Source organism: Scyliorhinus canicula, chromosome 11 (genome assembly GCF_902713615.1).
Source record: "Scyliorhinus canicula chromosome 11, sScyCan1.1, whole genome shotgun sequence".
Lineage (NCBI taxonomy): Eukaryota > Metazoa > Chordata > Chondrichthyes > Carcharhiniformes > Scyliorhinidae > Scyliorhinus > Scyliorhinus canicula.
Genome location: NC_052156.1, coordinates 4,828,282 through 4,843,733, shown reverse-complemented (window position 1 = coordinate 4,843,733; position 15,452 = coordinate 4,828,282). Strand labels below are relative to the sequence as shown.

The window sequence follows — 15,452 nt, the reverse complement described above, 5'->3', positions numbered from 1 at the left end:
TTAGCACTGTTGCTTCACAGCGCCAGGGTCCCAGGTTCGATTCCCGGCTTGGGCCTCTGTCTGTGCGGAGTCTGCATGTTCTCTCAGTGTCTGCGTGGGTTTCCTCCGGGGGCTCCAGTTTCCTCCCACAAGTCCCGAAAGACATGCTTGTTAGGTGAGTTGGACATTCTGAATTCTACACGAACAGGTGCCGAATGCGGCGACTAGGGGCTTCTCACAGTAACTTCATTGCAGTGTAAGCCTACTTGTGACAATAATAAATATTATTAGTAGTAGTAGTATCTGAGGAATTGTGAACGGTACTGAACACTTGCAATTATTGGTTAGCATCCCCACTTCTGACAAGATAATGGAAAGAAAGTTATTGATTAAATATGAGAATCATCAAATCCCTACATGCAGAAGCATTGAATCTGCATCGACCCTCCGAACGAGTGCCCTGCCTAGGCACGCGCCCCTACCTTATACCCGTAACCCCATCCATCCTTTTGCGCACTAAGGGGCAATTCAGTATGGCCAGTCTATCTAACCTGTACACCTTTGGACTGGGAGGAAACCGGAGCACCTGGAAGAAACCCACGCAGACACGGGGAGAACGTGCAAACTCCACACAGTCACCCAAAGACGGAACCGAAACTGGGTCCCTGGAGCTGTGAGGCAGCAGTGCTAACCACTGTGCCACCCTGCCGCCCAAGTAGCTGAAGATGATTGGGAGTAGGACACCAGCATGAGGAACTGCTACATCATGACCTGGTGTTGAGATGATTAATTGGCTTCCACGTTCACCACTGTCTTTCTGGTGTGCTTGGTTATGACTCCAACCAGTGGAGAGTTTACCCCTAATTTCCATTTACTTCAATTTGCCACACTTTAGCGCAGTTTGTGTTTTGCCACACTTCAGCGCAGTCACTTTCTCAGCACTTGAATTTGGCTTGTTGTGATGAGGTCTGGAGCTGAGTGGCGTCTTGTCTTTCATCTGTTCTCGGTCCAAAAGTTGGCTGCACTGTGAACAATCTTCACTGCCTATCCCATAGAGAAGCCAGTCCATGTTCTAATATTATCCATCTAAGCTAGCTTGGATCTTCCTTTTGCATGTATTCCAGATGTTTTCCTTTGCATTATGTCTTTTTCCAAACATTCCCCTCGTTTGCATCATGTGTCCAAAATATGTGAGCTTCCTTGCTATCACTGTCTCAAACAAGTTCCTCTTAACACCAGCTTTCTCGGGCACCCACTCATTTGTCTGCTTGACCATCCATGACGCAATGTAATATCCTTGTGAGTCTGTTCATTTCAAGTGCTCTTACTTGAGACTCGTTACTCTTCATGGTCCAGCTATATGTTGTTACCAGTCAACGATCTTGGCAGAAGGTAAACTACATCAGGTTATTACTACTCAAGTGCTGCTTAATTTGTTCTTTATTCTAGTAACATTGTTGATGACTCCTATCACTTTGCTAGTAATGGAGAGTAAACAGATAGGACGGTAATTGATCGGTTTGGATTTGTCCTGCTTTTACCAGACAAGATCCACATGGGCACTTTTCCACATTGCCAGTAGTTGTACTGGAACAGCTTGCCTCAGGGCATAGATATTTATGGAGTACAATAATCTGGTTTTTGGTATCCAGAATGTTGTCAGGGCCCATAACCGTTGCAGTATCCAGTGCATTCAGCTGTTTCCTGATATCGCATGGAGTGAATTGGCTGAAGATTGGCATCTGTGATGCTGGGGACCTCGGGAGGAGGCCTGGATGGATCACCCGCTTGCCATTTCTAGTAGAAGATGGTTGCAGATGCTTGTCTTTAGACTTGTCTTTTTGGATGGACCTGCATGACTCTGCCATCATTGGTGTTGAGGCAATTTGTGGAGCTTCCTCCTCTGCTCTGGTCAGCTGGTTCGGTCTATCACATGCTGTTCCAAATGTTTAGTAGGCATGTAGTTGTGTGTCGTAGCTTCACCAGTTAACATGTCATTTTTAGATATGCCTGGTTGTATTCCAGGTACGTACATACTACTCATTGAACCTATTTGACCCCTTGGCTTATAGTAATGGTAGCATAAGGGATATATTGAACTGTAAGGTTACAGATTGTGGTTGAATATGATTCTGCTGCTGTTGATGGTCCATAGCAACTCATGGATGCCTAGTTTGAGCTGCTAGATTGGTTCTCTTTTATTCATTTAGCATGATGGTAGTGTTCCACAACAGGATGGAGGATATATTCTGTATGAAGCTAGAACATTGTCTGAAGAAGGGCTGTGTGGTGATCACTGATCAGCATTGTCTTCGACAGATGTATTTGCAGCAGGTGTGTCGGTGATGTTGAAGTAGGTTTTTCCCCGTGGTTCCCTCACACCTGCTGGTCCAGTTTGCCAGATCTGTAATGGACCTATCGAGCCACTCTTCGTAATGACATTGAGGTATTGAACCCAGAGTATATTCTGTACCGTATAGACCCGTACCATAGATTTCAGGAGCTCATTCTTTATTTTCTTAAAACATTTGTAATTGACTGTACAGTTGATGCTTTAACCAGTTTTTCCTCTATCATATTTTTTACAGGGCTTGGAGGTACTTGTGTAAATGTTGGCTGCATTCCAAAGAAGCTGATGCACCAGGCTGCTATCCTCGGCCAGGGCCTCTCAGATTCCCGTAAATTCGGCTGGGAGTTTGGTGAGAAAGGTAAAACCTGAGCTGTTTTGACTATTTAGGGATTTGGAAGCTGGATTCTCCACATGACAGACTAGGTGGGTAATCGACACAGTGGGAAGGTAAATTAAATAGTTGGGACTATTTTGGATGGTGGTAAAGTTGAATTAAATAAATATGTAACTGGGATAGTAGCAGACAATCACCAACAGCTGCTGGATGTGAAAATCCAACTGGTTCACTAATGGCATTTGTGGAAGGGAACCTGCTACCTCTACTTGTTCTACTGTGTGTGACCCCAATCCCAAAGTTGATTGTTGACTCCGTAACCTCTGTGTAAGCAACCTGACTCAAAAGTCCCCTGGAGATGTGTAACAAAGGTGACTACTGTACTAGAATTGCCAACATCCAAGAACAATTTAAAAATATGTAATTCTTCCCCTCCTCCTTCCCAGTCATAGAGTCTTAGATGTATACAGCATGGAAAAAACAGTCCTCCGCTCAGCCATTTCTGGTTTAAACTGGACTTCTCAAGAGAGCTTCCATGAGAGCTGAATGGAAACATGGCATTCAGCCCAACCAGTTGGCATTTGCCCTCCACTCGGGTTTACTCACCCTGGTCTTGTCTCCCTTTATTTTCATTTCCATCTTCTGCCTATTCATACTAACCTTGACTTCAATGCCCAAAAAAAGTTAGATATTTTTGAATTTGAAGTAGAGCTGTTTGTAGGTAAACACATGGAGGTTAGAATTTGCTGCTTTTGTCCTGTTGTTCCTTATTTGTAGGAGTTTGATGAACTGTACTGCGAGCTTCTCCAACAATAGAAGCCATTGTTGTCAGCAATGAAGCTCAAGATTCTACACAAGTCTGTTAAATTTACGTTGTCAAAGCTAAAGACAGGGTTCTTATTTTGTATGAATTACAGTTCACCATAATTGGGGCAAGATGAAAGAGGCCATCCAGAATTACATTGGCTCTCTGAACTGGGGCTACAGGGTGGCATTACGGGACAAGAAAGTAACTTACAACAACAGCTATGCAGAGTTTCTGGAGCCACACAAGATAAAGGTATGTAATGACAAGCTTTTGTTTGTAACATTATCTTTGGTTTTCTAGAATTACAGTTATCTGTCGCAGTTCCTTTGCCTTCCAAACAACACTAATTGTTTTTTAAAAACTTTTAATCGTGGGAAACTATGAATATTTGGGGTTTTAGAAGCTGGATTCTCCACAAAACAGACGAGACGGTAGTTGACACTGGGAAGGTATTGAAAATAGTTGGATCCCATTGTTTACAATTACGATCGCCATGGGCTGGATTTACTGGCTGTTTATGCCGACGAGAAATTTCAGTCCCAAGCGTGGGCACGGATTTCCTGGCGGCGAGGGATGCTGTCAACAGGAAATCCCGTTGACAATGGCGGGACCAGCAGATCCTGCTAGCGGGTTGCCTCCCCCTCCGAAAAACACGCAGTGGGGTGGGTGGTAAATCCTGCCCCATGTGTCTGATTAGCAGGACAGATGTTTGATTGCAAGATATGGGGCTGGAATTTTCGGCCGCGCCCGTTGCAAGGTCGCCATATAAAGGTCCGTTGACCTCAGGCAGGAATTTCCGGTTGCTGGGCGAACATGGCTGAAAAATCCCGCCCATGGAATTTGTCCAGGTTTCGAGTTCCATTCATACACTTGACTGTGATTGCACCCTGTTAATCAGAGTGCACATGGTGTGATTTTTCTTTTGTCATTCGTGTAATGATGCATCTTCTAGATGAGAATAAGTAGGACTGCTAAGCTTTGCTGTTTCTCCTAAGGGATCTCATTGCTGTTTTGTAAAATGATTCTAGACAGATTTTGCTTTTAAGATGTTGGGCTTTGGGCCAGATGGATGAGTATGTTGCAACATTTTACAGAAGTGAATAAGTTGTTGCATTCTGCCTGAAAACATTTCCACTTTCTTGCTCTTGAATTATTTTAACGCTCATTTCCCCTGGTGCAATGCCTTGACTAATCAGAGATAACCCGCTTGGTTTATATCTTTTTAAAAATACCCAATTCTTTTTTATCCAATTAAGGGGCAATTTAGCGTGGCCAATCCACCTAACCACATCTTTTTGTGTTGTGAGGGTGACACCCACACAGACATTGGGAGAATGTGCAAACTCCACACAGGCAAACTCCACATAGGCAGGCACCAAGATCGAACCCGGGTCCTCGGCACGGTGAGGCAGCAATGCTGACCCCTGTGCCACTGTGCTGCACCCTGTTTGGTTTAAATTGAGTGAGAGCTTCACAGTTAACTGTCATTTATCAATTAACTAGTGCCTACTCCATTACAATACCTCTGCCACTTGCCAGCCAATCAGCACTCTTATAAACAGTTGTTCCCTTTGTATTTGCTATTCTTGTGAATTGTCCTGGTGAGTGCAAGATGAAAATCTTTGACAGCATGAGTCTGTTTCCATTGACTACAGTGCTTTGGAACATCAAAGTGCAATTTTTTTCTTAATCTGTTCGGGATTAGTCACATTTCTGAAATTTATTTGAACTTTAATTTGAGATATAAACTTCGGATTGTGTTTTATAGCCGTTGATGTATTGAGGAAAAGCCAAGTGTTTGTTCTGTATGCAAGATTTTAATGTATCAGTAGCTGCCTTGTGACATGACCATTTTTCTGAAACATTAATTCTAAGTATCATCTTGGAATTGGAAGTTGTTCTGTTGGATATATGGCTGGAGCGTTTATCATTGCATGACTGCAAATCCAAGATCTGTAACTTTAAAAAGAGTTTGAGTACTGCAAGTTGCATTTCATTTGGAATGAAATATTCCATTGTTTCCTGTGCCTGCCAAGTCAGCTCATTGGACTTATTCAAAGTGTTGGTGTGACGATTCTATTGGGGAATGAAATAAGTGAGCATGCTCAAATTGTTTTTCTGTGATTATTGAAGTTTATAGCGCACAAGCAATCGATCTGGCTTAACTCTGTCCCTCTGATAGATCAATCCAAAGCTGCTCCATTGTTTCCCTGTGGTCTTGTGTGTCTTCCTTTGCTTCACATTTATCCAATTTTCTGTTTTAAAATGTTGCCTCGACCACCACCTGTAGTAAAGCATTCCATGCTCCAGCAACTCCCTTGTCTACAAAGAAATTTATCTTGTCTCATTTAAATAGTTCTAAATTGATTACTCCCCAACCAGTGCTTTCCTATTCATAGGAACATGGGCGCGGGATTAAACCAGTGAGCTCGTCAAGCCTGCTTCGACATTCAAACAGGCCATGACTAATCATCCACCTCAACGCTATTTTACCCTGCTATCCCCATATTGAAGTCGTTAATATCCAGAAATCTATCATTTTCTGTCGTGAACATGCTTCCACAGCCCTCTGGGGTAGAGTTACCACCTTCTGAGTGAAGAAAATGTTCCACACCTCAGTCAAAATGGCCTGTCCCTTACTCTGAGACATATTGTCGCGGAGGATGTTGATGAATTTCTCTGGACAGCTTTTGACGGTCCTTTATTGGTCAGGTTGATGAAGGCCATGTAGAATTGTTGATGTTGTTGCTCCTCGCATTTCTCTTGAAGTTGCTGAACAGTGAAAATCATGGACTGGATTCTCCGGTCCCCGACGTTGAAATCACGTTCGGCGATGGTGTGGCGAATCCCCGATGACGACGAAATGGGGGCGCCGCCACTTTCGTGATGCTCCGCCCCCTGAAAAACAGCATACTCTAGGAGTACGCCGTGACTACGGCCTCCGAACATCGGCTGAGGCCCGCCCCGCGATGCTCCTGTCCCCGACCGGCCGAGATCCCAATGACGTGGGTCTCTCATAGTTTCACCTGTCGGGAACTCAGCGCGGCGGCTGCAGACTCTGTGCAGCGCCACTAGAGACGGGGGAGGGCTGATCCGTTGGCCGGGGGGGGGGCATTATTTGGGGCTGGGGCCGTGAGTCGGCTGAAGGGAGGGGACTATTTTTGCGGGCCGGGTCCGCGAGCGACATCCGCCATGAAGCATGGCACGGCTGCTGCAGGCCGCTGTCATGCGCGGCCACGGACTCGGCAGTTCTTCAGGCCGTATCGGCAGCTAGAGCTGGGAGCTCTACGCTGCCTGGCTGCTAACTCCCCCCGGAATAGGGAATCGGTGGCCTTTTTGCGCCAGCGTGGGGACTTAGTCTCCAGAACGGAGAATCCAGCCCCCGTCTGCTGTTCCACATTGGCTTTACGGAAGGATTTCTTCAGAGATTAGAAGAAGGCAGCTAGCGAGGATTCAGGCGATGATCTTCCTGGTGATGGAGAGTAGGTGACAAGCAAGTGTTCTATGCATTTGGTGAGCAGGAGATCCGTTTGAGTTGCAACTTCCTCCGGTGGTGGAGGAGAGGTTCTAAAATAAAAGTAGAAAATGCTGGATAAACACAGATGGGTTTGGCAGCAACTGAAGAGAGAGAAACAGAGCTAACATTTCAAGTTCATATGGATGATATAGTTGGCAAAGTAGGTAGAGAAGGTGGAGCAGAACAGACAGGGATAGGTTAGAGCTAAGGAGAGATTGACAAAGATGTCATGGACACAAGACAAAGAGAGTGTTAATGGTCCTGTTAAGGACTAAAGGTGCTGATAGTGGCATAAAGGCAAGATAGAATATGTTAATAGGGGGACAAAGGTAAGTGCTTGATGAGAGTAAAACTAAAGAACAAGTGACAAATGGCCCTGTGGGGCAGGAAGAGTAGTTGCGCTCAAAAAAATGTTTGAGTCAAGGTGGAGGAGAGGGTTCATGGTCTGAAGTTGTTGAGCTCAATATGAAGTTCAGAAGGCTGATAAGTGACTAATCGGAAGATGAGGTGCTGTTCCTCCAGTTTGCATTGGGCTTCAGTGGAACAATGCGGCAAACTAAGGATAGACATGGGGGCATGAGAGCAAAATGGTGAGTTGCAATGGCAAACAACAGGAAGGGGGCAGCAGGGTAGCATGGTGGTTAGCATAAATGCTTCACAGCTCCAGGGTCCCAGGTTCGATTCCCGGCTGGGTCACTGTGTGGAGTCTGCACGTCCTCCCCCTGTGTGCGTGGGTTTCCTCCGGGGGCTCCGGTTTCCTCCCACAGTCCAAAGATGTGCGGGTTAGGTGGATTGGCCATGCTAAATTGCCCGTAGTGTCCTACAAAAAGTAAGGTTAAGGGGGGGTTGTTGGGTTACGGGTATAGGGTGGATACGTGGGTTTGAGTAGGGTGATCATGGCTCGGCACAACATTGAGGGCCGAAGGGCCTGTTCTGTGCTGTACTGTTCTATGTTCTATGTTCTAAGGTCAGGGTCATGTTTATGGACTGAGTGAATGTGTTCTGCATACAGTGTGCGTTTAGTCTCCCAATATAGACGAGTCCGCATTGGTGTGTGCCCTATCAACCACACAGTGGGGAGGTTTGTCAAATATTATTTTCCTAAATCCATGGTGACTCTGCCCAATCGCATCCTCTAGAATAGGTTCTAACATTTTCCCCATCGCTGACTTCAAACTGGCAGGTCAGTAGTTCTCTACTTCCTCCTTCAAATATTTGCTACTTTCCAGTCTACAGGAACCTTCTTTAGAAATTTGAAATATAACCACCAATGCTATCTGTGTAGTCACCTCTTCAACACTCTGGGTTTTTTTTTTTAAATTTAGATTACCCAATTATTTTTTTCCAATTAAGGGGCAATTTAGCGTGTCCAATCCACCTACTCTGCACATTTTTGGGTTGTGGGGGCGAAACCCACGCAGACACGGGGAGAATGTGCAAACTCCACACGGACAGTGACCCAGGATCGAACCTGGGACCTCAGCGCCGTGAGGCGGTTATGCTAACCACTAGGCCACCGTGCTGCCCTTTCAACACTCTGGGTTGTATGGATGTAGCTCATCTGGTCCAGGGGATGTACTATCCTGTAATCGAAGTAATTTTTTGAGTACTACTTTATTAATTTATTTCAGCTCCTCATTTTCATTAGTCCCTGTGCTACCTAGTATCTCTGGGAAGACGGATACAAAGTAATTGTTTAGTTTCTCCGTCATTTCCCACTTCCATTATGACCTCGCCTCTGTCTGTCTGTAATTGATCCACATTTGTCTGTAACATTTTCCATTTAAAGTGTTCACAGTGTGCCTTTGTTCCTTGCTAGCTTCTATTCATATTCTCTTTTCCCTTTTTTAAGTCAGTTTCTTGGTCTCCCTTGCTGGATTCTAAATAACTCCCAGTCCTCAGGCTTGCCACTTTTTGTTGGCAACCATTATAAGTCAGTTCCTTTGTTCTAACCCACTTTGTTAGCCATTGTTGATTTACCTTTCCAATTGGATCTGAGTCTTTGAGGAATGGATATTCTTTGTAGCCATTGCGATCAAATACCTCTCTATTCTCTCTCGAAGTTCTTGATTTTAAAAAATCCTATGCAGTAGTAATATTCTCTGCTCTAATGCATGTTGTTCCACTCGATCTATTCCTTCCACATAAGTAAAGTTTCCCATTGTAGGCATCAAGCCTGATTAATCCATATTGTCCATGTTTTGTAAAATTTAATGCCTACAATTGCACACAATATTCCGACCTAACCCGTCTTTTTTTTTTTATCTCAAGAGCACATATTCTATGCCCACTATTTTTAGGATCCCAAATTTTATATATATATATATATATATATATATATAAAATATATATATATATATATTTATTTTATATTTTCTCATACTTAAAAACAGTTACTTATATACATTACATTTTTCTTGCCTGCGCTAATGTGCTTTATTTTACAGCAAGGTTTGTTTTGTCCTTCATTTGACTAGCTGTATGTACGTTTTGCTGCACCCCCTCCCCTGGCTGGCGCAGTCCTTTGGTTCTTTTTTTTCCCCCTGGCTAACTCCTCGTTGCTGGCCTTGGAACAGGCCGACAAGCTGCCCCCAAGTATCCAGGAAGCCTTTCTCTGACCCTCGGATGGCATACTTAATCTTCTTCAGGTGGGGAAATTCCGAGGTCAGCGAGCCAGTCTGCAGCTTTGGGTGGTGCTGCCGATCGCCTGCCGAGCAGGATTCTCCGGCGTGTGATTAGGCTTCCTTCCCCATGTGTCGCTCTGGCTGGTTCACTGCTCCTAAGGTTGCCACTACTGGGCATGGCTTCACCCTCACCCCTACAACCTTGGACATTGCCTCGGAGAAGGCTGTCCAGAACTCAGCATGCTTGGGGCAAGCCCAAAACGTGGGTGTGGTTGGCTGGGCCCCTCTGGCACCGCTCACATTTGTCCTCCATCTCCGGGAAGAACCTGCTCGTTCGGGTTCTGGTCAGGTGCGCTCTGTGCACCACTTTGAGTTGCATTAGGCTTAGCCTTGTGCAGGAGGAGTTGGAGTTCACCCTGCTCAGTGCTTCGCTCCAGAGTCCTCATCCTACCTCTGTCCCCAGCGCGTCCTCCCATTTTTGTCTGGTCCCGTCCAGTGGTGTTTGTGCTCTCTGCACCCTACATAGAAGTCCCTGACCGTCAGTGTGCCCCCGTCCCCCCTCCATCTTTTGAAGGTGGTATCTAGCATGGCTGGGGTAATCTGTGATTGCTGCAGATGGGGGCCCCAAGGGACATTTTGGTTATCCCAAAGTGCTGTCTAAACTGGGTCCATGTTCTCAGTGTGGCCGCTACCACTGACCTTGTTGTGTACCTTATTGAGGAGGATGGGAGTGCTGCTGTGGCCAGGGCCCGGAGGGTTGTTCCTTTACAAGATGCCTCCTCCATTTGTACCCAATCTGTGTTGGGTTCTTGTACCCATCCCCTCACTTTTTCTGCCGTTGCTGCCTAGTGGTAGTATTGTAGGGTCAGTAGATCTAGGCCCCCTCTGACTTTCCCTCTTTGCAGTGTTAGTTTGGGAGGAAAAATATAATTGAAGCCTTGGGTTCTGTGTTGCGAGCCCAAACCAGACCCCAACAGTGGCTAGGATACTGGTCCGAAACCCCCATATTTTACTTTTAAGACCGAATGATTCGTTACAGGAGTGATTGCATAAAGAAATAGGGATTGGTTATTTTAAAACAAAACTTTATTGTGAATACAATATTAAACTTTAACTTCAAACCTGAAAAGAACAGCGCACCGTCCACCTTAAAACTACCATTCAATTTCCGATTAAACAGCAAGAAAATACAGACAGCTCTCAATCCAGCTTAAATAAACAAGGCTTAAAGTGATGCTTGCATGGCAGAGCAGATTCTGGCTCTTATGAGAACCGTTTTTTAAATTATATCTGAACATCTTCAAATGGCTGCTTCACGTGATTTGTTTCAGTTTTTCCCTGGTCTCCAGCCAAGGCTTCTCTGCCTTTAAAATAGTATTACTTTGTAAACTATCTTTCTTGGAATAGAATTGTGGACTCGGAGTCAGGCTGATGGGAACTCAGCTTCTCTTTCTCGCAAAGCTTCCTCAAACTCATTGCCTCTCTGCCTTTACTTGTGGTCTCAAGAAAAACGAGGATTGCCAGATTACACTTCACTTCCAAACGTCTTTTTCCAAAACACTGTCTAAAGGGTTTCTCCAAACTGTCCCTCTCCACAGCTTCTCACAAAAAATGGCCTTGTCCCTCTGAGCTCCGCCCAGCACTGACCTCACCTTTTATCTCTGCAGACGGGCAGGCTGCAAATCATTAACTCTATAGGAACTTGCCCCAGTCAAATCACAGTGATCCCAAGCTTTTAACACTTGCATTGCCCACTACATTTATAATCCAATTTCCTAAAATCTCCCAATCGTCGGATCTGTTTATCCACTAATTTCCTTAAACCTCCCATTCCTTGTTTATTTCTCCCTAAGAAGTTACCTCATACTTTGATCAATTACATATGTTACATTTCTACCCATTCCACTAATCTTTGTCTTTCTGAACTCCTATACTTCCTCAAAAACTTCCTTTTCTGTCAGTAGCGACTTTCAGGAATTTGATTCTTGAACTGAAGTCCAAATCATTTGCATGTACACAGGAGAAAGGAGGAGCCGGTATTGACTTATGGGGTGCTCCAATTCTGTCCCTCATTCAGACAGTGCAATAATTATTTACTCCGACTTTGTTTTCTATCTGTGCTACTACATTTCCTTTTTGCCAGTGCCTGAAATTTTCTATCAAGTTGCCTTATCAAATGCCTTCTGAAATGCATATGCTCCATACCTGCATTCCCATTACTATCAGTCGTGACTTTTAATACAATGCTGGCAACTCTTAATAAGTCATACATTGTTAATTACTCACGTTTTCTATTGCTACCACTTTAATAGGTAGTGATGTTGAAGCACATTTTCCAGACATGACAAAAGCTAGGACTTGTCAAGATCTTTGAGGCATTATATTTTACTGTAAAGTTCCAGCGGCAGCACCATAATGACTGATTATATAATCATTATTGTTACAAGTAGGCTTACATTAACACTGCAATGCAGTTACTGTGAAAATCACCTAATCGCCACACTCTGATGTCTGTTCGGGTACACTGAGGGAGAATTCAGAATGTCCAATTCATCTAACAAGCATGTTTTTCGGGACTTGTGGGAGGAAACTCACGCAGACACTGAGAGAACGTGCAGACTCTGCACCGACAGTGACCCAAGCTGGGAATCGAACCTGGGGCCTTGGTGCTGTGAAGCAGCAATGCTAACCACTGTGCTACCGTGCTGCCCGCTTAGGTGTAAAAAATGAGTACAGTAACATATTAGTTACTGAACTAGTAAGCTAGAGGCCTGGACATGCAAGTTCAAGCCCACCAGTTTGGGATTTTAAATTTAGTTAGCTTTTTATTCCAGATTTATTTGACTATCTGTAACACAGTGACTGCAAAATCATAGGGATTGACATAAAAACCCATCTAAGTTATTGAAATGCTTTGGGGAAAGAAATCCCTTCTTACCCGGTCTGACTTAAGTGACTGTCGAGTTGACTCTTAACTGCTCTTTGGAATGGCCTGGCAAGGCACATGGTTATATCAAGGCAGCTGCAAGAAAATAATCTACACACGACAGCAGCTCATGGATGTGGCTCACCACCATCACCTTGAGAGCAATTAGGAATGGAAAACGAATGCTGGCTTTGCCTGCGAGGCACACATCCTATAAATTAATGTAAAAACACTGGGCCCATCTTCTCTCGTCACTTTTGGCTAGATGGTGTGATGATTCAATAAGGAATGAAGAGAACTTGCAATGGCAATAAGTTTCAGGGTTTCACAGCATTCACTTCCTTCCTATGGTTTTCCTAATATTTTTTTCTTGTTGGCATTAGCTTTGACATGAATCACTTATAAATTTTACTCATAGTTAATGGAGAAAGATGCGTCCATGGTTAGCTGGATTTTAGCAGCATATTGGGGAGGGGGAATAGAGCAAAAACCCTCTTTTGTTCAATGGGTCTTGATTTGTTCATGATATGCTAAATACTTCCAAGTGAATTTTTCTATATGTGCTCTTAAGTTTGAGCAATATTGTGAATGGAAAGCCGTGCTTTAAAACGTTTTGTCTTTTTCCACCCAAAGGCAACCAACAAGCGGGGTAAAGTGACCTTTCACTCAGCAGAAAAATTCATTATCGCAACAGGGGAAAGACCTCGTTATTTAAATATACCAGGAGATAAAGAATATTGCATTACCAGGTATGTTTCCTTCCTCTCAGCTGAGAGCTTGCTTCTTTAGTATTCATAGTTTAATCTAGCTGTGAGGGCAGAGAAGATGACATTTTAAACTTGTCAATTCACTGCTTCAAGTGGTATGCCATCAGTGGACTTGACAACTTGGTGGGTAAAGGCACCACCTTCTCTGTTGTAAAGTCCCAGGTTTGAACTTGCATCTATGCTGCGTGGTATGCTGAAAGAGTATGAAAGGAGACTGGCAGCTAACATAAGAGAATCCCAAGGTCTTCTATAGGCATATAAATAGTAAATGAGTGCTAAAAAGGAGTAGTAGGGTCAATTAGGGACCAAAAAAGGATTTACACGTGGATGCAGAAGGCACAGTTGAGGTTTTAAAGGAATACTTTGCACCTGTCTTTACCAAGGGAGAACATGGTACCCAGGCCTTGGTGAAAGCGGAAGTTATTCAGAAACTAGAAGAGTTTACAATTGATAAGGAAGAGGAATTGGGTAGGTGCCAAGACTGGATGAGATGCATCCAAGGATACTGAAGGAACTGATAGTGGAAATTGCAGTGGCACTGGCCATAATTTTTCAGTCTCCTTAGACTCTGTGTAGTTCCAATGGACTGGAGAATTGCAACGGTTACCCACTTGTTCAAAAAAGGATGGGCTAAATGGCTACCTCTTGCACTACTCTATGATTTCTGAGGTGGGATCTTGCTCCAAATTACTCTTCAAGTCACTTTTGCTGCATTTGGTTCCCATGTGTAGGCTACATCTAATTTATCTATGGAATTCCCCTTTCCAATTCTCAGCTTGACCCCCAGGGCCTGGGCTCTTGACCTTGACTTGTATAAAACTTGAGCAGTAAATGAAATGCTACTGACTCCTATGGCATGGCACACTTTAATACTATAAATCATTTTGTGACACTACAACTGAACTCACAAAAGCCTTTTATCTCTAAAACCTCTCAAAAATATGTCCAGCCACCATTTAATACAATTTTTATTTGTTTAAGGAATTTACAATGAAAGTACATTTGCAAATACTCAATGACTCCCCCCTCGGACTGATCTGTTCCCTGTAAGAACACTATTCACGATGCCCTATACTGCTCTTGCTCATGTATTTGGTTTTTTTGGCCCTTGTTCCGCAGTGTAACAAATTACTATTTGTCGAAGTACTATTTGTCGATTATTCTTTTGTCTACTGTGTACGTACTGTATGTTCCTTTGGCTGCAGAAGAATATTTTTCACCATACTTCAGTACACGTGACAATAAAAAGTCAATGAATACATGTCAATTACAGTATTGAAGCCAGTTTATTCTTTCCTTAACTTCATTGGTTCCTGCCTCTTACCTCTGTCTTCTTTCCTTACTGGGAGCTTTGTTTTTTAAAAAACAATTCTCCGTCTTTTCTCTTTTTTTTCCTACCTGTCCCTCTCGCTTCTCCCAGGCTTTTGCACCCTTTTGTGTTTTTGTTTTTTGTGCAGGCACACAGGACCTTTGTCTTAAACTCTGTGGTCAGTGTCTCCAATTCCCAAAGAATCTGGGATCTCCTGTACATACGCCAGCCAGGAAAGGGCTGCACATGGGTGGGTTTGGAATTTTTTTATGCTGGTGATCCGAACGGTGCATGCACCGGCCTGGAAAGAGCCACGCATGCGCAGTTCTGATTTTAAAAAAATTGGTTAGGTCCATGTGCGGCCTCACGGTAGCATGGTGGTTAGCATCAATGCTTCACAGCTCCAGGGTCCCAGGTTCGATTCCCGGCTGGGTCACTGTCTGTGTGGAGTCTGCACGTCCTCCCCGTGTGTGCGTGGGTTTCCTCCGGGTGCTCCGGTTTCCTCCCACAGTCCAAAGATGTGCGGGTTAGGTGGATTGGCCATGCTAAATTGCCCGTAGTGTAAGGTTAATGGGGGGATTGTTGGGTTACGGGTTACGTGGGTTTAGGTAGGGTGATCATTGCTCGGCACAACATCGAGGGCCGAAGGGCCTGTTCTGTGCTGTACTGTTCTATGTTCTATGCGTGTGCTAGACTGCGTAAAACAAAAAATCCGAACCACGCTTGTGCAGCCCATCCCTAGCCAGATTCATTGGGACTTGGAAATGCCGACCACTAAGTTGGAAATTAAGATTAGGTTTAGTTAGCATTAATGTTTAATCATTTTTAATCTTATTTT

The 15,452-nt window shown here is 44.2% G+C and overlaps 1 protein-coding gene across 1 annotated transcript in view; it reads left to right on the top strand.

Moving 5' to 3' along the window:
* The window catches only part of txnrd3 (thioredoxin reductase 3), a 79,213-nt gene that overhangs the window by 24,968 nt on the left and 38,793 nt on the right, over nucleotides 1–15,452 (top strand). The window contains exons 6-8 of the mRNA XM_038812132.1: nucleotides 2,568–2,687; nucleotides 3,581–3,723; nucleotides 13,172–13,287. Coding sequence (XP_038668060.1) covers nucleotides 2,568–2,687; nucleotides 3,581–3,723; nucleotides 13,172–13,287 — 379 coding nt within the window. The remainder of the gene's footprint in view (nucleotides 1–2,567; nucleotides 2,688–3,580; nucleotides 3,724–13,171; nucleotides 13,288–15,452) is intronic.